The 21,271-nt window shown below is 39.2% G+C and overlaps 1 protein-coding gene and 1 pseudogene across 2 annotated transcripts; one reads left to right on the forward strand and one right to left on the reverse strand.

Moving 5' to 3' along the window:
- Positions 1-5: 5 nt before the first annotated feature.
- On the forward strand, positions 6-19,599 carry Nif3l1 (NGG1 interacting factor 3 like 1). Of its 2 annotated transcripts, XM_047546630.1 has the most exons (7): positions 6-36; positions 1,268-1,778; positions 3,243-3,405; positions 6,298-6,424; positions 9,774-9,912; positions 11,537-11,620; positions 18,041-19,599. In XM_047546630.1, exons 2-7 carry the CDS (start codon positions 1,343-1,345, stop codon positions 18,223-18,225), a joined length of 1,134 nt encoding a protein of 377 aa, XP_047402586.1. In that variant the 5' UTR covers positions 6-36; positions 1,268-1,342; the 3' UTR covers positions 18,226-19,599. The 2 variants fall into 2 exon arrangements, with proteins under 2 accessions (XP_047402586.1, XP_047402587.1); XM_047546631.1 differs by lacking the exons at positions 6-36; positions 9,774-9,912 and having other exon boundaries at positions 921-1,778; positions 18,041-18,235.
- On the reverse strand, positions 12,615-14,017 carry LOC124980749 (syntaxin-8-like; annotated as a pseudogene).
- Positions 19,600-21,271: the final 1,672 nt, after the last annotated feature.

Genomic DNA, 21,271 nt, shown 5'->3' on the forward strand with positions numbered 1-21,271 from the left:
GACCGGAAATGACGCACGAAGAAATTTCCGGGGCTGGTGAGTAGTGGGCGATTTCAAAACCCACGAGAATAGTGTTGTGCTCTTTGCCTCACGTCGTGGTTAGGGCTGGTTGTGATTGTTTTGGAGTGCTGCAGAGAAAGGGCAGGAAAGGAGATTAGGGGAGAAAACTGTTTTGCCATATGAGAGGGGCAAGGGTCCTGAATCAAGAATTTACTGGCTGCCCCACCTGGCTCTTGTACTGGAAAGGGCCTGAGCTGACATTGAAATAAAAGTAGATGAAGTGACGTAGAGGGAGCATTTTGCAGGTTGTAGAGTCCTACTAATGTTACTAACAATAGCAAACAGGGCTTACTCTAAGACGGGCATTATTCTCCGCTTTATATTTTGTTCGTTTTGTGGTACTGGGGATTGAGCCCAGTAGGACTCTACCTCTGAGCTTTATCCCAAGCCTTTTTAATGTTTTGTTTTGAGGCAAGGTCTCTAAATTTCCCAGACTGGATTTGAACTTGTGATCTGTGATCCTCCTGCCTCAGCATCTGGAGAAGCTGGAATTGCTGGCGCCTGATGAAATTGAGATTTATTAAAGATAGTTCTTATTCTCCAGCAGCTTTGGCATACTGAAGCCAATAGAATTATAACATATGTCAATGTTATGATGGAGGGAGGCTGGAGAAGAACACTGAGAAAAAGAAAACGTCAAGAATAGCTTTAGGAAGTTGGAGAAAGTTTGAGAGGGTAATACTTAAGAGTAATGGAGATGTGATAGGGTGGTTGAAGCAAGCTTGGGGAAAATAAGAACACAGGTATGAGCCAGGCCTGGTGGGACACATTTTTTGGTCCCAGCAAATTGGGAGGCTGAGGCAGGAAAGCAAGTTCAAAGCCAGCATGGGCAACTTAGTGATACACTATCCCAAAATAAAAGGGACTGGGGATGTAACTCAGTGGGAAAGTCATCCTGGGTATTATCTCCAGTACCAAAAACAGAAACACACACACAAAAAAAACCGCCAAGGTGTGGGGAGCCTGGAAGAGGAAGAAATGAACTTTAGTGTGTTTTATGTGAGGTTTTGCTAGGCTGCATATTAATCTGTTGACTTGTCCAGATGACGGCAGTGTAGGTTGTGTTTCCATTTTGTACACGAGAAAAAACTGTCAGAGGTTAGTGACTTACTTAGGCTACAGTGTGTTGGAAAGGAGCACAGCTACTACTTGAAACCAGGTCTGTATAATGATAGATATTTTGCCCATGTGCTTTGATGCCTCACAGGTCCAGACCTAAAGTGTACACGAGTACCTTTTCCTATATTTTGACTTCAGACACTCAGTTTTACCTGATTTCTGTATGTTGTCATCTTGTGTACGCTTGGTCCCCGCAACAGTCCGGCTTGTCCAGTCTGGTATCTGCAGTTCTTCTCGTTCCTTCATGGATTTGAAGGTTCTTCTTTCCTCCTTGAATGACTTTGCATCCCTGTCATTTGCTGAGAGTTGGGACAATGTTGGATTACTGGTGGAACCAAGTCCACCACATACTGTAAACATTCTCTTCCTGACCAATGACTTGACTGAAGAGGTAATGGAGGAGGCTCTGCAGAAGAAGGCAGATCTCATCCTCTCCTACCATCCACCTATCTTCCGACCCTTGAAGCGGGTAACCTGGAAAGGCTGGAAGGAACGCCTGGTGATCCGGGCTCTAGAGAATAGAGTTGGCATCTATTCTCCTCACACAGCTTATGATGCTGCACCCCAGGGAGTCAACAACTGGTTGGCCAAAGGGCTTGGTGAGAAGCCTCTTGTTCTTTCATATTTAATATTTCTCACAAATACTTAGAAATTTTAGAATGTCTTTCCAGGAAAGTTTTAGCTATTTTAGGACTGAAGGGACGTTATTCTGTTTTTATATATCTAAAATAATGTTGCTGAAATCTGGCCTTTAAATTGCATTTGAAAAAATGAAACATGGTTATCTTTAATGAATAGGGAGACCTTAAGAACTCTTCATTGTTAGGATTCCTTGCTCATGTGATGCAATGACTAGCACCCAGGCATTCAAATAGTGCTTGTTGAATTGAAAGCTCAGGCCTGGGCTGGGGAGATAGCTCAGCTGGTAGAGTGCTTGCCTCGCAAGCACAAGGCCCTGAGTTCGATTCCCCAGTACCGCAAAAAAAAACAACAACAAAGCTCAGGCCTGTCCAGGATGTGCCTGGTGTGTTAGTGAAGTAGACATCAGGGTTTCATAATGTCAGTATAATGAGGAAATTCAGAATATGTGTGTAAGCCTTATTTTTGTTAGTCATTTTAAGATAATGCTTTCTAATAAAGCTTTTTTTGAGAGACTTTTGATAAATCACTTTAGGCTGAAGCTTTTATAATGAAATATCTCTATTAATGTAGTCCACAGATTTGTAGCCTGAAAAGAATGGGTACATTTTATTTATTTATTTATTTTTGCGGTACTGGGGATCGAACTCTGGGCCTTGTGCTTGCGAGGCAAGCACTCTACCAGCTGAGCTGTCTCCCCAGCCAAGAATGGGTACATTTTACATGGGTAGATTTACCAAGCAGGAGACAATCTGTATATCATCTCAAAAAAATTCTGTAAGTCAGTCTTTCTTGTCCAGATTATTCTGAAATTTAAAAGTCTGGAAAATAATTCAATAATGTTTCTCTCTTTCTCTTTTTTGCATAGGAGATTGAACCCAGGGTGCTTTACCCCAGAACTACATCCCCAGCCTTTTTTATTTTTTGAAGTAGTTCTTGCTTTGCCAAGTTGCCCAGTTGCAATCTTCTTGCCTCAGCATATCTTGTAGCTAGGATTATAAGTGTGCACCACTGTGCCTGGTTTGATGTTTTTTTGTTGTTGTTATTATTTAATTTGTTATTATTATTTTATTTTTTTTTATTATTAATTTTTTTTGTTATTTTTTGTTATTATTTAATTATTTTATTTTTTTGTTATTATTTAATTATTTGATTTTGTATGTCCTTACCAAATCCCTAGACTATAGGGCTGGCAATGTACACATAAAGGGGGTATGTGCGTGTGTATTACAAAAACATAAAAATAATTTTCTGTGGTGATGCGGTAGAACTCAGGACCTTGTGCGTGTCAGGCAAGCTCTTATCACTGACCCACATCCCAGCCCAAACCTTAAAAAATACTTATTTTGCCCATAATAATTTCTCTTACTATTTAATCTTAAAAAACCAATAAAAACTTAAATTTTCCACAATTTTTTCTCTAGGAGCTTGTACCTCCAATCCCATACATCCTTCCAAAGCTCCCAGCTACCCTACAGAGGGAACTCACCGAATAGAATTCAGTGTTAAGCACACCCAAGACCTGGAAAAAGTCATGTCTGCAGTGAAAGGAATTGGAAATGTTTCTGTCACTTCTTTTTCTGTTAGGTACAATATATTTTTCTCTTGTTTCCATGTATTTGTTGGTAAGTACTTTCTTACAAAGTCCACAATTCTATGTCTTAGAAATAGAAAACTGTTGCTGTGACAATGTAACTAAGAGAAATCAATGTTAAGAAAGAAAGTTTAATTTTGGTTTATGGTTTCATAAGGTTCAGTCCGGGGGGGGGGGGGGGAGAGAGAGGGAGAGAGAGAGAAGAGAGAGAGAGAGAGAGAGAGAGAGAGACCCACCTCCTAATGTTTTTACCACTTCCCGATAGCCCATTGAGTTATGAATCCACAAATGGATTACTCCATTGATGAAGTTAGAGCTCTCATGATCCAGTCACCTCCCAAAGGTCTCCACTGTTCCACTGGGGACCACTCCTTCAACAAATGGGCCTTTGGAAGAGATTTTAGATCCAAATCATTACATTCTGATACTTAGGTTTGAAACAAATCATATTTTCCTGGCATTGGTTTACAAACTGTGTACTTCTCATTTCCCTGTGGGTTCCAGACAAGGATGACTATGGAATTTTTTCAAGACAATTAAAATGGAAATACTTATTGAATATTTTCCGTATGGGAGGCACCATGTCATATATTTTACATATGGTATTCTAATCCTCCTGGTAATGTTTAAAGGTAATTCTTTTTACTTTAGAGAATGCTGACAGACCCTAATGATGTAGTACTAATATAAGGCTTATTTTTCTCAGTTCTTGGCAAATTAGTAATCCCTAAACACTTTAAAGGAAAAATACATTTAAGTGCCTCTTATATGGTCAAGCATTTAGTTATTTAGGGCAGAGAGAGGTGATTTTCTTTTAGTCTAATTCATCCTAATACCAATGGATGTACCAGAAAAGGTGGCAGGAGATGGGGGTTTAGTTCAGTGGTAGAGCACTTGGCTAGCAAGGTTCAGCGTCACCACCCCTCCCCAAAAAGACCAAGAACAAACAAGGTATACAGAAGGAGGGCTGAGCAGTTGTTTTAATAACAATGATAAATATGACTTTTTATTAAAATTGAATTCTATATGAGGCTACACCAAAAATGATCCCTTTAATGAATGTTTTGGTGGATTTTTTGGGGGATGGGTATTCTGGGGATTGAACAACCCAGCAGAACTCAAACACTGAGCCAGATCCCCAACCCTTTTGTATTTTATTTAGAGACAGCGTCTCACTAAGTTGCTTAGGGCCTCACTGAGTTGCTGAGGCTGGCTTTGAACTTGTGATCCTCCTGCCTCAGCCTCCCGAGGATTACAGGCTTGTCCACTGTGCCTGGCTTAAGTTGATTTCTTATTATGAAGTCATCAGAAGTATCTTGGAGTATTTTTGGAGAAATCTCAAGAAAATTTTTAAGAATCTCAAGAAAATTTATTCCTGGGACTTTGCAGAGATTTCAGCTGTGGATGTCCTCTGCCATACTTAAACACTGTGTAAATACTGAAATTGAAAGTTAAGTATACAAATGAAGGATGAAAAATTCCAATAATACAATAGTCCCCTATTCCTTCTACTCAATCCCAGTATCTTTAATTCAAGTTGTCTTTTCCTTTGTTTACAGAGAAGTGGTATCTTTTCAAACAGATACAGGGACATGAAGAAATGTACAGTTTTATTTTACATTGTTTTCTTATGTTTTCTTAATTAAGATAGTATGTTCCTTTTGCCTTTCTTAATAGCATGTCTTAAAGATCTTTTCATTTTTGTATATACCATTCTTTTTAGTTGCTGTATACTGTTGCTTATTACAACATACTGCAGTACCATTAAGTGTCCCCCCCCCACCCTCAGGGGGTACTGGGGATCGAACCCAGGGCCTGGTGCTTGTGTGCATGCAAGACAAGCACTCTACCAACTGAGCTATATCCCCAGCCCAGTGTTCCTCTTTTTTTTTATATATTTTTTCCATGTTGATAGATTTTTATTTTATTCATTTATTTATATGTGGTGCTGAGAATTGAACCCAGTGCCTCACACATGCCAGGCAAATGCTGTACCACTGAGCCACAATCCCAGCCCCAGTGTTCCTCTTTTTACTGATGAACTTTTTAGTTCAAGTTTTCCACATTGCAGATCATATGTAGGTTTTATCACTTGATAGGGGCCCAGCCATTGTTTGTCTTTTTTTCAAAGCACCACAGTTGATTCCAATGTTGACAGCTATACTTCCAGATTGTGTTTTCTTCCCTCCCTCCCTCCCTCCCTCCCTCCCTCCCTCCCTTCCTTCCTTCCTTCCTTCCTTCCTTCCCTTTGCTAAGGATTGAACCATGGGGCTAGGCAAGCACTTCAACACTGAGCCACATCCCCAGCCCCCAGATTATATTTTAAGGTGTCCTTTAGTTTTAGAATTCTGTGATTATCAAAACTTTTTGGTGCCATTTTTTGCAGGGGGTGGGGAGGCTCTAGGGCATTACTTCTCAGCAGCGATACAGGTGCCCCCTGTATCATTGTTAGTGGGTTGCTCCCCTCCTGACTGCAAAGAAGCAGAGAGTGAGAGAGAGAGATAGGGGTCAGAGACAAAATGTACTCTTTAAGGCCATGCTTTCAGTGGCCCACTTCCTTCAATAAGGCCCCACCTCCTGAACTCTCACAACATTTTGTTAGAAAGATAAATTCACAGCATTTCACCTAGATCTAACTGAATCAGAAACTTAGAGTAGGGCCCAGCACTCTGTCGTAATTATTCTTCCAGGTGATTCTGATGCATACTACTATCTCAGAAACATTATTTTAGAACATGGATTGGTTTAAGATGGAATGAGTTCTGTTGATGAAAGTCTTAGTTTCATATAAATGTACTCTATCAGCTAATTTATCAACTGTGGAGTTTTAAAAATATATTTTGATTTTTTTCTATCCCAAACCAACTAGTGATTTTTTTTTCTAGGATTGATAATGAAGAACAAACATGTATCAGTCTGAATTGTACTCAGAAGACTTTGATGCAGGTGGTGGCTTTTCTGTCCCAGAACGGACAACTTTATCAAAAGACTGAAATTCTGTCATTGGAGAAGGTAATAAAAATGTTTTATGGGATTGGGGTTGTGGCTCAGTGGTAGAGTGCTTGCCTAGCATCTGTGAATCACTGGGTTGGGTTCTCAACACTGTACGTAAATAAATGAATAAAATAAAGGTCCATCAACATTTAAAAAATATTTTAAAATATTTTATGTTTGGTCTTACATTACTGTGCATTTGTTAACAGCTTTATTGAGGAAAAATCGATAAAGAACTACTCATATTTAATGTGTACCATTTGATGAGTTTCGTTTTTCTATATTTTTGTTGAACAAATTTATTTTTATACTGTTGGATCAGCAGTCCAGTTATTACTTAAATAAGTACAAAGGCAGGAGCTGGGGGTATAGCTTAGTGGTACAGTGCTTGCCTAGTGTGTGTGAGGCCCTGAGTTTCATCTCTAACATCACATTCACACAAAAGGAGGAGAAGGAGGAGGAGAAGGAGGGGGAGAGGGGGAGGGCAAAGTTGTGATAAGGACTTAATATTGAGAAAGGGAGATACTCCAAGATTAGGAAAATTTTGGTATTTCCTCCAGGGCACAGACTTAGAGCACTCTAGGTTTTGTGTCTTTGTATTACCTTCTTTTTAGACCATTTCATTCACTCTGTTAATTTGGTGCATAATGCATATAATGTTAATTCCCCTGTTTTTACTTTCTAGCTCAGAATGTTTTCTTTTTCTTTTCTTTTTCTGAGGTACTAGGAATTGAACCCAGGGCCTTGTGCTTGCAAGACAAGTACTCTACCAACTGAGCCATATCCCCAGCCCTCTTTTTCTTTTCTTTTTCTTTTTTTTTTAAATGGTACCAGGGATTGAACCCAGGGGTGCTTAATCACTGAACTATATCCCCAGCCCTTTTTTATGTTTTATTTAAAGACAGGGTCTTGCTGAGTTGCTTGGGGCCTTGCTAAGTTACTGAGGCTGGCTTTGAACTTATGATCCTCCTGCCTCAGCCTTCCAAGCTGCTGGGATCACAAGCATGCGCCACTGCACCTGTCTCAGAATACTCTCTTAAGGTGAAAAACAAAAACAAAAACCATATTTACAACTACTTTCTGGACATTTCCCATTTATAGATCTCACAAGTATTTTTCTTTCTTTTTTTGGTACTGGGAATTGAACCCAGGGGCTCTTAGTCATTGAGCCACATCCCCTAACCTCTTTTATTTTTTATTGTGAGACAGAGTCTTGCTAAGTTGCTTAGGGCCTTGCTAAATTGCTGAGTCTGGACTTGAACCTGCGGTCCCCTTGCCTCAGCCCTTGGAGCTGCTGGGATTACAGGCATGTGTCACCACACCTGGATTCTCAGAAGTATTTCAGATCTAATATATACAATTTTGCGTGTGTGTGTGTGTTACTTTGGATTGAATCCAGGGCCTGTGGAAGTGCTGTACCACTGAGTTACATCCCCAGTCTTTTCTTCTTTCTCTTTTTTTAAAAAATGTTTATATTTGGGTATTATAGTTATATAATAGTGGGATTCATTTTGACATAAATGCATGTAACATTGTTCATTTTCAGTTTCCAATACTTACCCTTTCCCTCTCCTCCTTCCTGCTGATCCCCTTTCTCTACTGGTCTATTTGTTTATTGTTTTTACTTAATTGGTACATTATAGATACACACAACAGGCGAGTTCAGTGAGATATTTTCATGTATGCATATAAGTTGGTCAGTTTCATTCTGCAGCTGCTCTTCTTACCCAACCTTCTTTCCTTCCCTGTGATCCCCTTTTTGTGCTCCACTGTTCACCTTTTTATTTTCATGTTCCCCCACCCCTTTTTTCTCCTTATTTGTCTCTAGCTTCCACAAATGAGAAAACATTCAGGCCCTAAATTTTCTGAGCATGATTTATTTCATATAGCATGATGTTCTCAAGTGCCATTCATTTACTAAATTAAGATTAATTTTTTTTTTTTTTTTTTGGTGCTGGGGGATTGTGCATGCAAGGCAAGCACTCTACCAACTAAGCTATATCCCCAGTCCTCATTTACTAGAAAATAATATAATTTTATTCTTTATTGATTTTTTTTTTTAATGTGGTGCTGAGGATTGAACCCAGTACCCCTCACATGCTAGGCACAATGCACCGCCCCTGAGCTACAGCCCCAGCCCCATAATTTCATTCTTTATGACCGAGTGGAATTCCTTTGTATATATTTATTACACTTTCTTTATCCATTTATCTGTTGACAGGCACCTAGATTGGTTCCATAACTTACCCAACCCTTTTTAAATTATATTTTGAGACAAGGTCTCAGTAAGTTGCCCAGACTAGCCTTCAAATTGTGGTCCTCCTGCGGCAGCCTCCCAAGTTGTTGGGATTAAGGCATGCACCTGATGTCAGACTCTACTATATGAAAATATTGACCTTATCTCTGTCTCACCCCCTTATATCCTTTTTTTTTTTTTCCCCCAGTATCCTCAGTCATCAAGTTTCCACAACTTCTCCCTTGGTCCTATAAATCCAAGCTCTGAAGATTCTGTCCCCATATTTATAAAATGTTTCTCTTCTCTGCAAGCTCTACCAGCTGAGAGCTTCTGCAGCTGAACTCTCATCTGCCTCCCTTGGGATACTAGTAGTCTCCTCACTGGTCACCTGCTGTGGCCAGAGAAGGCTTACATTTAGCACAATACAGGAAAGCCTTACTGCTCCAGCCTCCTCTCCTTCCCCAGCACCTGTTGTGCATGTCAGCCATACTTTCTGCTTTTGGTTTTGCCTTCACAGTGTGCTCACACCTCTGATACCTTTGTATGTGTTCTCTCAGTTTAGAATGCCCCTGCACATCTCATCCTACTCCTCTGCTACCACACTGCACTTGACGTCACACCCATTTCAAACTCCTTTCTGGTTTTTCTGTAAGACACAAGTCTATGTTAGACCTTCTTTAATTACAATTCTACCCCCAGACCCAGCTCAATTAAGTTGTCATTCTTTTGTGGTTCCCTAATAATAGCACCTACCTTGTACTTAACCACTTTTGTTAATGATTATTTAATTAAACATATGCCCTCTTGGGAGGCTGTCAGCTCCTAATAGTCAAGATTGTTTGCCTCCCCTGATTTTATCCTAGAGTGTGCTATAGTAAGCTCATAAAATGCATATTTTATTGATTTCAGTATTTACTATTTGTTCTGTAAGTTTATTTTTTAGGACTGATGGATGGATAGTCTTTTTTTTTTTTTTTTTTTTTTTAATTTTGAGACAAAGTCTCTATGATGCTGAGGCTGGCCTCAAACTTGTGATCCGCCTGCCTCAGCCTTTCAAGTTGTTGCAATTATAGGTGTGAGCCATTATGCCTGGATTGATGGACAGTGTTTCTAATTTGTGTTTCTCTTCAGCCTTTGCTTCTACATACTGGAATGGGGCGGTTATGCACACTGGATGAATCTGTCTCCCTGGCAACCATTATTGAGCGTATTAAAAGACATCTAAAGCTGTCTCATCTTCGCTTAGCTCTTGGTGTAGGGAGTACTTTAGGTAAATATGTCTCCTTCATTTATTCAGTATACCACTGGTGTCCATGAACAAAGGTTAAAACTTTGAATTTTTTAGATTAAGTGATAAAGAACAGGTTAACAGCTTATGGGAAATGATTGGCTTACTTTGTTGATCAGTGTGGGCTAGGTTACACTGTGGAATACATCTCACTGGCTTAAACAGTGAGATTTCTTAGTCATACTGTGTTCATCCCAAGTCAACAGGGGAAGTCTGCTCTTTATAAACCAGTTACTGTTGGAAAGAGAGAGAAAGAAAGAGAAGGGTGTTAAGTCATCAATTAAGAATGTTAGGTTGGAAATTATATGTGTTAGATTTGCTCAGTCCATTTTCCAGTATTAGTCACCTTACCCAATAAAACCCAGAGAGGACATAAAGTGCAGTCCTACCACATGCCAGGATGAGAGCTGGACTCATGACTGTTCACAATGACAGTGTATGTAAGTTTTGCCCTTTGCAAGATGGGTGATATTTTAAAGTAAGGGGCTAGTAACTGATCTTGCACAGTGCAGTTACTGATTCTGTAGCTAATGCCTTCTCTTCTTCTTTTCCCAGTACTTTTGGGAACAAAAAGAATGAAGAGACATTTGTTGGATAGCATCAGTGAGGATAGCACTATAATGAGTGTCTGTTCTAAGTGTGTGAGCTCCCACTGCAAAAATGGGCTCACAGTGGTTATAAGTGTGGATCTTGATGTCAGCCACCCTGGGTTCCAATTTCTCCTATTTGCTTTGTGACTCTGACAAGTACCCTGGTTGCCTCATCTATAAAAACTGTGTTAATGGGCTGGGGATGTAGCCAAAAAAACCTGCATTAATAATAAGACAACTTGTGGTTTAGTGAAATCCATGTGACATGGCACAGTGACTCACACATTTTACAGTAAATGCTAGTGTTGTTGGCTATGTGGTAGGTATTATTACTACCATTTTATAGGTGAAAAATAAAGGGTCAGAGAGATAAGTAACTTACCTGAAAGGTACAGTTAAATCAAATGACTTCTGAAAATTAGTTCCAAAGAAAATGAATGACATACGGGATAAGGCTTCAGTCCAACCCCACAGCCCCACTTTGACACATTTGTTAACCTGGAGTGACTACTAATAGGAACCTAAGTGGATTTTGGCTTGGAAATGTCTTTCATTTCACTTTTCAGAAGGTGCTCTTTGAAGTTAAATACTATATTAAACATGTGTTCCAAATCCACTCATTCCTCTCTCCAACTGACCCCTTTAGTTTCTCATCTTTCTTTCCTGAGAGGAGAGTTCGTGCTGCCATCCTCCTGACTGTTGTCTGAAGACCCAGGTGAAGTTACTTGACCTGGCAGCATTGTAGTAAAGCCTAGAGCTGCACCATTAGTACTGTTCAGAGCTCTGTAGGCTTGTGCAACCACATCCAAAGGAATGATATCCCTGATTTGGGTTCACTGAGGATTAGTTTGCCTATATTAAAAATGTTTTTAATTCAGTAGGCATAATTCATATACTGATGGTGACAGCAAGGATCTGCATTACATTTGGTAATCGAGGCATAAGTTATAATTTTAAACTGAAAGGGTTTCATAAAATATTGATCTCTCTTTACTGTTTCCTTTGTTTTCTTTAAGAGTCCCAAATCAAAGTCGTGGCCCTGTGTGCTGGCTCTGGGAGCAGCGTTCTGCAGGGAGTGGAGGCTGACCTTTACCTCACAGGTAGGACAACCTTTGGCCCTGTTTCTCAATCTTGTTTTATTTATTTATTTTTAATTATTATTATTTTTTTTTGCAGTGCTGGGGATTGAACCCAGGGCCTTGTGCTTGCAAGGCAGTTACTCTACCAACTGAGCTATCTCCCCAGCCCTTGTTTTATTTTTTACAAATTCAGAAATAGCAGATTTTAGGACAGCACCTCACATACAGATGTCTAATAAATATTTTTTGAATTTGAACTGTGCAGCCAACTATACCAGATTTAGGGGCACACTGTATTCTTGGTGTAGGAAAGAAATAATTTAACAGTTTATTATTAGATTATCTCAAAAATTGATGTTGAGCAATTTGTAATATATTTTCTTAACCTAGTTTCTTTCAGATTTCATGTCAGTTAATAGAACACTTTGTCACTTTTTTTTTTTTTTTTTTTTTTTTTTTTTTTGCGGTGCTGGAGATTGAACCCAGGGCCTTGTGCTTACAGGCAAGCACTCTACCAACTGAGCTATATCCCCAGCCCTCACTTTGTCACCTTGACAATGGTTCCTCCTTTTTTAAAAAATTTTGTTGTGTTTTTGGGGGATAGGTCTCTCTGTGCTGCTCAGTCTGGCCTTGAACTCCTAGACTCTGTTTATCCTCCTGTCTCAACCTCCCAAGTAGCTAGGACTAAAAATAAAAATGGTTTTACTCTTACTCAGTCCCATAGCTAGTCATCAGTTCCTATCAGTTCAATCTCCAAAATCTTTCCAGAACCTTTTCACTTATCTGTAGTCAATCATCTCTACATCACTGCATCAAGCCTCTAATCTTATCATCCTATGCTCCCCCATATTTTGTTTTTTTATGGTTTTGTTTTTGTTTTTTGGTAACAGGGATTGAACCCAGAGGTGCTTAATCACTGAACCACGTCCCCAGCTCTTTTTTTTTTTGAGACAGGGTCTCGCTTAGGGCCTCTCTAAGTTGCTGAGACTGGCTTTGGATTTGCAATCCTCCTGCCTCAGCCTCCTGATCTTCTGTGATTACAGGAGTGCATTACCATGCCCAGCTCAAAATTAACTTGAAAGGACATATTTATAGTGTTATTATCAGGTTCAAAGGCATTTGGTGATTTTCTTATGTCCTAGTGAAGGCTAAACATTGTATCCTCTTCCATATAGCCCTTATACTCTTTTCTTTGCATAGAATACCTTTTCCTTGTCTCTTTCTTTGTCCTTGTGATGATAAACCCAGAGACCTCCTGTGTGAAGCTTGTGCTGACATTGTCTTGCTCCTGCCCCTCTTGGATCCCTAATCCTTTGTCCTTAACCTTTAATATGCATTCCAGTTGGATAGTACATGATTATTTGTCTGGTTTCTAGGCTTCTGTCCTTGAAATACAACCTAAAAGATACTGGTTAATTTTTATTGAAAGAATTTTTTTTTTTTCCTTCGGAGCTGTGGGGGAGTTTATTGAGAGGTTTTGCATACCAAAAGTGTGCGGGACTTTTATTCCATCATTGACTGGAGTCACAGCAGGTGGTCCCTTTATTGCTATCAGTTGGTTGGCCAGACTGCAACAACCACAAAGGCCACAAGCAGCAATAAAATCACCATTATTATCCCGCATGAGGGTTGATTTTCTGTCCAGCAGGTTCACATACCTGACTTCAGTGCGAAATTTTTCATCTGTGTTCTCCACAAGGTTAGCAAGGTCATCAGTTATCTCATTTTGTTCATCCAGTTCATTCCCAATTTCCTGTCCCATTTGTTTTTGGCATCTTATGATAGAGGAAAGGGCATCAAGGCCTGCATCCTGTTCTTGGATGATTTTCTGCTGTTGTTGCCGGATTTCATCAAAACCCAGGCCTCTGGTCTCCTCTGGCTCCTCAAAGAGCCAAGAGTTGGGTGCTCCTCGCTTAGACTCTTCACTCATCAGGCTGGACCTGATAAGGTCTGGCTCTGCACCCTCAAGAAATCTTATGCTTTTAGAAGAATAGAAAACAGGGAATGGTCAAATACATTTTCAATTTATGTATTTGGGGGGTGCTGGGGATCGAATCCAGGGCCCTGTGCTTGCAAGGCAAGCACTTTACCAACTGAGCTATCTCCCTAGCCCCTGCACCCTCATTCTTAAAGGATGCCAGAAGTAGTCTCTCACGTGCTACAAGATCATCCAGTAGGTTCTGTCTTCGATCCCCTTGATTGTGTTATCTGATGTGTTGACACAGCTCTGAGCAATAAATCCTTCAAAAGGGCAATCTTGTCCTTCAGATTCTGCAACAAAGTTCTGATTGTCACCGTATGCTTGGATTTCTTTTCACCTCTTCTTTCATACTGATTTCGTTGTTGAATTTTCTCAGCAATTTCTTGGGCAATTTGGCTGGTGGAATCATGTGTGGAGAACCAGGGATCTGGTACCATCGTGCCGCCTCTGCCTGCAGCTCAGACACTTTCTTTTGAAAGAATTTTTTGACCTAGTTACTACTCAGGAATATGACCAACCTTAGCCAACTATTCCTTCAAAGAATTTGGAGGTATTTAGAAACCCCGCTGTGTACACTGTATTTCCACCTTGGCTCCTTCTTGAATTTAGGACAAAGTAAGTCAAAGAAGTGCTTTTCCTACTTCTGGGTCCAGACTCTAAGGTCTTCACCCTCGCCATTCTCTTGGCTCCTTCTATGCCTGTCCTGCCCCTGCACCTATGCCCTATTACCTAGTGCACTGTTCCATGAAGGCTGCTGCATTCCAAGTATCATGGCATCTAGAAGTAGAGAAGTGCAGCATTTGAGCAAGGCTGATATAATTGCTCTGAGACAATAAATTGAAAATGTATTTGACCATTCCCTGTTTTCTATTCTTCTAAAAGCATAAGATTTCTTGAGCCTTCCTATTTGTGCCAGATTGAAATAAACTTTCAATATATAGGCAGTTTGAGTACCTTATAGTATGACATGTGGCTATTTTAAAAATTAATTTTAACTTTTTACTTGAAGGCATTTCAGACCCATAGAAAAGTTACAAAGTAGTGTAATAAACTCCTATATGCCCTCCACCTAGATTACTAATGGTTGCATTTTGTCACATTTTTACATTCTTAAAGGTTTTTTTAAATATTTTTTTAGTTGTCAATGGATCTTTTATTTTATTTATTTATATGTGGTGCTGAGTGTTGAACTCAAGGCCTTATACATGCCAAGCAAGCACTCTACCACTGAGTCACAACTCCAGCCCTGATTTTATGTATAAATTATGTACATACTATATTCGCGTGTGCAGATATGTATATACAGGGTAAGTATCCCTCATCTAAACTGCTTGAGACAAGTGTTTTAGATTTTTGGAATTTTTTGGAGTTTTGGAAATTTGCATATACTTAATGAGATATCTTGGCGATGGATCACAAAATTCATTCACGTTTCATATACACTTTATCCACATGGTCTGAAGGTAATTTTATACATTATTCTTAGTATGTTTACATATTGATTGTGACCATTATTTGAGGTCGGGTGTGGAATCATCTACTTGTGGCATCTTGTTGGCATCACTGTGAAAGTTTCAGATTTTCAAATTAGTGATGCTCACCCTGTATAAGTATATATATGTTACAATATATATAATAAAATGTATATACACATGTATACTTGTGTATTTCCCTTGGAACCATTTTGCAATAAATCATAGATGTGATGCCACTTTACCTTTTAGTAAATAATCCAAGAACAAAGAATTTTTTTATAACTGTAGAATGTTTTTGAATTTTCAGAATTTAATTAAAACACGTATTTGATATGCAGTCATACTGAAATTTTGTTGGTTGGTCAAAATTTATAGCATTTCTTTTTTCTTTTTTGAGGGGAGTGAGGGGGATCAGGGATTGAATTACCACTGAGCCACATCGTCAGTCCTTTTTATTTATTTTGAGACAGGGTCTCAGTAAGTTACTGAGGCTGGCTTTGAACTTGTGATCCTTCTGTCTCAGCCTCCTGAGCGGCTGGGATTACAGGCATGTGAGCGCCATCTTGCCTAACAGCACTTTTTTTTTTTTTTTCCTGATCTGTGTTCCTAGACTGGAATAGTTCCTCAGCTTTGTCCTCATAGCATTGTGTTAGGTCTGGGTAAAATACTGTAAGGATCAGCAAATAGGAGCTGTCTCCTTGCACACCAAATTCTTTTTCATTTGTCTCTTTTGCTCTCCTTTTACTTATTCCTTCCACTGTGCCATCTGCACCAGGCTTTTCTTTCCTTTGGCCTCTACTCTTAATGCAGGGTCCTTGCTGATTTCTCCACTTTTGGGCTCTCTCTAGCCTGTAAGTTTATGATATTCTGGGCAGCCAGGCTGTCTTCCCTAAAACTTGACTTCTAACTGGCCACTTTAGTGTCTTTTTCTACTTTTAACTTTATTTTCACTCTTAGAGAGTAAGATTTTTGAAAAGGTGCTTGAATACAAACTACTTCTAATAGTGAAATGATACAAATTGTTTGAGAATTGAAAATTACTGAAAATAAAACAATTCATTTTTCCCCCCTTAAAACACTATCTTAATTTCACATTTCTTTATATCTGTAAATATAGGTCAAAATTAGGTTTTTATAAATGACCCAAATTGTGTACAATGTATTTTTGTTATCAAATTCAAAGTCATCGTTTGCTCACAAATACCCTGGAGAGGTGGCACATGCCTATAATCATAGCTACTTGGAAGCCTGAGGCTTCCAAGGATCACAGCAAGTTAAAGGCTAGCCTCAGAACTTATGAAGGCCATGTCTTAAAATAAAAAGGACTGAGGATGCAGGGCACCCCTGCATTCAACCCCTAGTACTTCCCCCACCCCCCCCCAAAAAAAAATCACAAAGTGATTTTTAATAGGCCATTAAAACATTTAATTTGAGTTGATCGCCCAGATAATTTTATAAAAGATAAGATTTTCTACCCATAACATCAGAACTTCTAGGAATTTTGCATTAGTCAAAGAAAAATACATGTTGAATATCCCTAATTTTTAGAAATCCAAAGTGCCCCAAAATACAAAACTTTTTGAGCACCACTGACATGATGCCGCCATACATGGAAAATTCCACACCTGACCTCATGTAACAGGTCATAGTCAAAACACAGTTGTACCAAAATATTATATAGAATTACTTTCCTGCCATGTACATAAGGCATATGAAACATAAATGAATTTCCTGTTTAGTCTTGGGTTCCATCCCTAAGATGTTTTATATGTTTATATAAATATTCCCACATTAGAAAAGAACAATCCCAAATCTAAAACACTTCTGGACTCAAGGATTGTGTGTGTGTGTGTGTTATTTTTTTGGTACTGGGGATTGAACTCAGGGCACTTAACCACTGAGCCACATCCCCAGCCCTTTTTTATATTTTATTTAGAGACAGGGTCTCACTGAGTTGCTTAGTGCCTTTCTAAGTTACTGAGGCTGTCTTTGAACCTCCTGCCTCAGTTTTCTGAGCCACTGGGATTAACAGGTGTGCTCCACCACACCCAACCCAGTGTTTTATATAAAGGATACTATACCCTTTTTTTTTAGTCTAGAAATGTCTTGAAATTGTTTCATCCTTATCAGTAGACTAAGGTTGATTATGAAAATATTGGTGCTCATAAATCATAAGAGGGTCTTCTGGGAAGTATATCTGTGATTTTCCCCTGAGGTGTTTGTTTTTGCTTACATAAGAAGGGGACTTCCTGAAAGTGCTGTTTTACTTAGCAGTGGTCACTTATTCTATTGTGAAAACATTTTAATGTACTTTCATTTTAATATTTTTACAGATATGGTTCTAAATATACTAAATTAGAGATTGCTGCTATGATTTAGATATGGTTTGTGTCCTCCCAAAGGTTCATGTATTAGGCACTTGGTCCTGAGAGTGGTACCGTTGGGAGGGGAAGAAACCTTTGGGAGGTGGTGCCTAATGGGAGGTCTTTAGATCATTGGATATGTGGCCTTAGAAGGTAGTTCTTGTGTGATCCCTTGAGTTCTTTTGAGAGGATTGTCGTAAAAGGAGCAAGCCTGGTGCCTGCTGACCTCTCTGCTCCAGGTTGGAGGTATAACCATTTGTTCAATCCCACATAAGCTCCTGCCATTACCATCCACACCAGATGATGCATCCAAGGAATGGCCCTCACCATAGAGGCTACACTAAACCATTTCATCCTGAATCTCCAAAACTAAATAAACCTATTCATAAATAGGCTATGTCATGTATTTCATTACAGTGATACAAATCTGACTGCCTTGCCTGGGGTCTTCTCAGAGAAAGAAAGAGAACTTTCAATGGGATGGCCTCTCTTTTCACACTGAGGGCCATGTAAGAAAACTGTACGCAATGTTCTAGATCTATATGTAGTTATGTGTATTACATTTACTTCATACAGAATTTCTTGTCTAATATTTAAGTATTTGGTTTTTCCTTTTCGGTAGGCGAAATGTCCCATCATGATGTTTTGGATGCTACCTCCCAAGGAATAAATGTCATCCTTTGTGAACACAGCAACACTGAACGAGGCTTTCTTTCTGAACTTCAAGATATGCTGCGTGCTCACTTGGAGAATAAGATTGATATTATCTTGTCAGAGATAGACAGGGACCCTCTTCATGTTGTTTAACATGTACAGGAACATAAGGATGACACAATCTAAAAATCATTTGGATCAAAACTCAAATGTGTAATGAGTTAATGGTGTTGGGATCCTTCCAGAGGAGAGTCTTAGAATGTGTTATCATCTTCGGTTTGTTAATCTGGCTCACCAAATGTTTTATAGCTTGTAAGGTAAAAAATGAAATATATATAACATATTAAAGAACAAATCTTCATTATAAACTCTAGAAAAAATTTACTAAATTATGTTTACTTAACATTCTTGGGAAGTAGCTCAAATAATTGTCTTGTAAACTCTAGATGGGATATGCCACTTTAGACATCTCTGCCTTTGCATTAAAAATGTACTTTAAAGATTTTTGTAAATATCACCATCCCCACACCAATGGGTTGCTGTCTCTCCCTCTGGTGAGAGTCCTCATTCTTCCTCGAGTGTGTATTCCTTGCTGCACTCCAGAGACATCACATTGCCCCTACTCTTCCTTAAATGTGTCTCCTGGTCATGTACTGCTGCAAGGACAAGCTCTGCAGAGGCGGACATGAAGCGCTGGCGCAGCTTGCCTAGAGCTACTGCGGCTCAAGGTTACGGCGCAGCTTGTGCAAATAGGAGAGGAAAGGCATAAAGAAATATGAAAATATTTTCCAAATAAAAAGAAAATGTTGAAACAAAAAATATGTATCTACTTTCTTAAATAAACCACTGTTTATGCTTTTGAAAAAATATATACATGTGCTTTAAAAACGGGTTTGAACATTTATCTCTAGGAAGCAGCCACTTTGGTGATAAGGCTTATTTATATGTCCCTGTTCCTAGATCCACATAGATCTCCCAAATGAATTTCAGAATCAGGATTTGTTACTCTTTTTTTTTTTTTTTTTAAATTATGAACATTTTCCATAGTTGAATTTACTGCTTTTTAGGTGATTTATGTGTAATTTTATTAGTAGTACACAATAATGCTTGTCTTTTAAAATAATATTAGTGATTATACAGTATTGATTTTGTTGATTTTGTGGCAGGTGCTCTGCTGAGTCCTTTGTGTCTACATTAACTTTCAATTCTTATAAAGAAGCATATAGGTATTATACTCATTTTAAAGTTGAGGAAACTAAAACAGGTTAAGTAATTTTCCCAAGGCTGCTTAGCTAGGAAATGATGGAGTTAATACAGGCAGTTTGCACCAGAGCTTCTGTGCTTAATCACTTCTTAAACACATTTACAATGAAATTGATATAAGAAGCCTGGAAGAAATCCATTTTTGCTGTGATTTTTCTTTGGATAGTATGTTAAAAAGTATTTACAATTTCTCTTCTGAGTGAGCATGTTGCTTTGATAATGATAAAAGCAAATTTTTTAAAGTACTGTCCACAATATTGGATTTTACATTTCTTTCATGTTACTTTTTTTTTTTTTTTTTGGTGCTGGGGATTTGAACCCAGGGCCTTGTGCTTAAGTATGGGAAGCACTCTACCAACTGAGCTATATCCCCAACCCTGTATGTTACTTTTTCTAACTAATTATCTCTCGGAGCACTTAGGATCCTAACAGTAATTATTCAGTGGACCTCCTGTAACATTGATTCACTGAAGAAATGAGTAGGCCTGAGTTGTGAAGTACCCCAATTATAAATGAGGGAGGAGCCAAGAAAGGATGATGGGGAAAGAATGAGTAGTGTCAAAACCAAGGAGAAAGCTTCAAAGGGATGATCAACACTGTCGAAAAGGAAAGAATGAGCTGGTAGACATCCTTTGAGGGACTATCTAATGGTACTTGGTCCAATCACTCATTTGCCTTCTAGGTGCTGGGCCTAAAACATGTGGGGGTAGCATAGATCAGAAATTTGGATGGTAATTATGATAAGCTGTTTTAAGTAACTATGTTCAAGATAGGCACAAGGTGTAGGGAAGATTTTCTGGGGGTAGTAGAATTGAGTCAGGAGGGACAGCTTGAACAAATGCACTTGGGAGAGAAGTGGCACAATATACTGGAAAAGCCCAAGTAATTAACTCATTATTAATTAACTTAGAAAGCAGAAGACACTGGCTCAGGAAGCTGAGACAGAAAGATTACAAGTTCAAGGCTAGCCTCAGCAACTCTGAGGCTCTAAGTGCCTTAAGAGACCCTGTCTCAAAAAAAGACATGGGGAGTCAGGCACAGTGGCACACACCTGTAATACCAGTGGCTCAGAAGGCGGAGGCAGGAGGATTGCAAGTTCAAAGCCAGCCTCAGTAACTCAGCAAGACCCTGTCCCTAAATAAAATATTAAAAAGGGCTGAGGATGTGGCTCAGTTGTTAAGTGCCCCTGGGTTTAATCCTGTGTGTGTGTGTATGTATGTATGTGTGTATACATATATAAATAAGCAAGCACTAGGTATGTGATAAATTGTCCCTGGTTTTATCCCCACTAACTGCTCCTCCAAAAAAATTAAAAAGGCAGGAAGGTATAGCCATGTAGCCACAGATGAAGAAGAAAGCCTGGAGCCAGACACAGTGCTGCACGCCTAAAATCCCCGCAACTCAGCAAGCAGGAGGATTCCAAGTTTGAGGTCAGCCTCAGCAACTCAGTGAGGCCCTAAACAACTTAGACCCTGTCTCAAAAAGGCCTGGGAATGCAATTAGAATGGCGATTATCAAGAATACAAGCAACAATAGGTGTTGGAGAGGATGTGGGGAAAAAGGTACACTCATACATTGCTGGTGGGGCTGCAAATTAGTGCAGCCAGTCTGGAAAGCAGTGTGGAGATTCCTCAGAAAACTTGGAATGGACCCACCATTTGACCCAGCTATCTCAGTCCTCGGCCTATACCCAAAGGACTTAAAATCAGCATACTACAGAGATACAGCCACATCAATGTTCATTGCTGCTCAATTCACCATAGCCAGATTGTGGAACCAACCTAGATGTCCTTCAATTGATGAATGGATAAAGAAACTGTGGTATCTATATACAATGGAATATTACTCACCTATAAAGAATAAAATTATGGCATTTGCAGGCAAATGGATGAAATTGGAGAAAATCATGCTAAGTGAGATAAGCCAATCTCAAAAA

Source organism: Sciurus carolinensis, chromosome 3, assembly GCF_902686445.1.
Source record: "Sciurus carolinensis chromosome 3, mSciCar1.2, whole genome shotgun sequence".
NCBI lineage: Eukaryota > Metazoa > Chordata > Mammalia > Rodentia > Sciuridae > Sciurus > Sciurus carolinensis.

Coding starts and splice junctions, on each gene's coding strand:
- Nif3l1 (XM_047546630.1), top strand. CDS start 1,343: ATGTTGTCATCTTGTGTACGCTTGGTCCCCGCAACAGTCCGGCTTGTC. Junction 6,425..9,773: donor AAATTCTGTCATTGGAGAAG/GTAATAAAAATG, acceptor GTTTCTCTTCAG/CCTTTGCTTCTACATACTGG. Junction 9,913..11,536: donor TGGTGTAGGGAGTACTTTAG/GTAAATATGTCT, acceptor GTTTTCTTTAAG/AGTCCCAAATCAAAGTCGTG.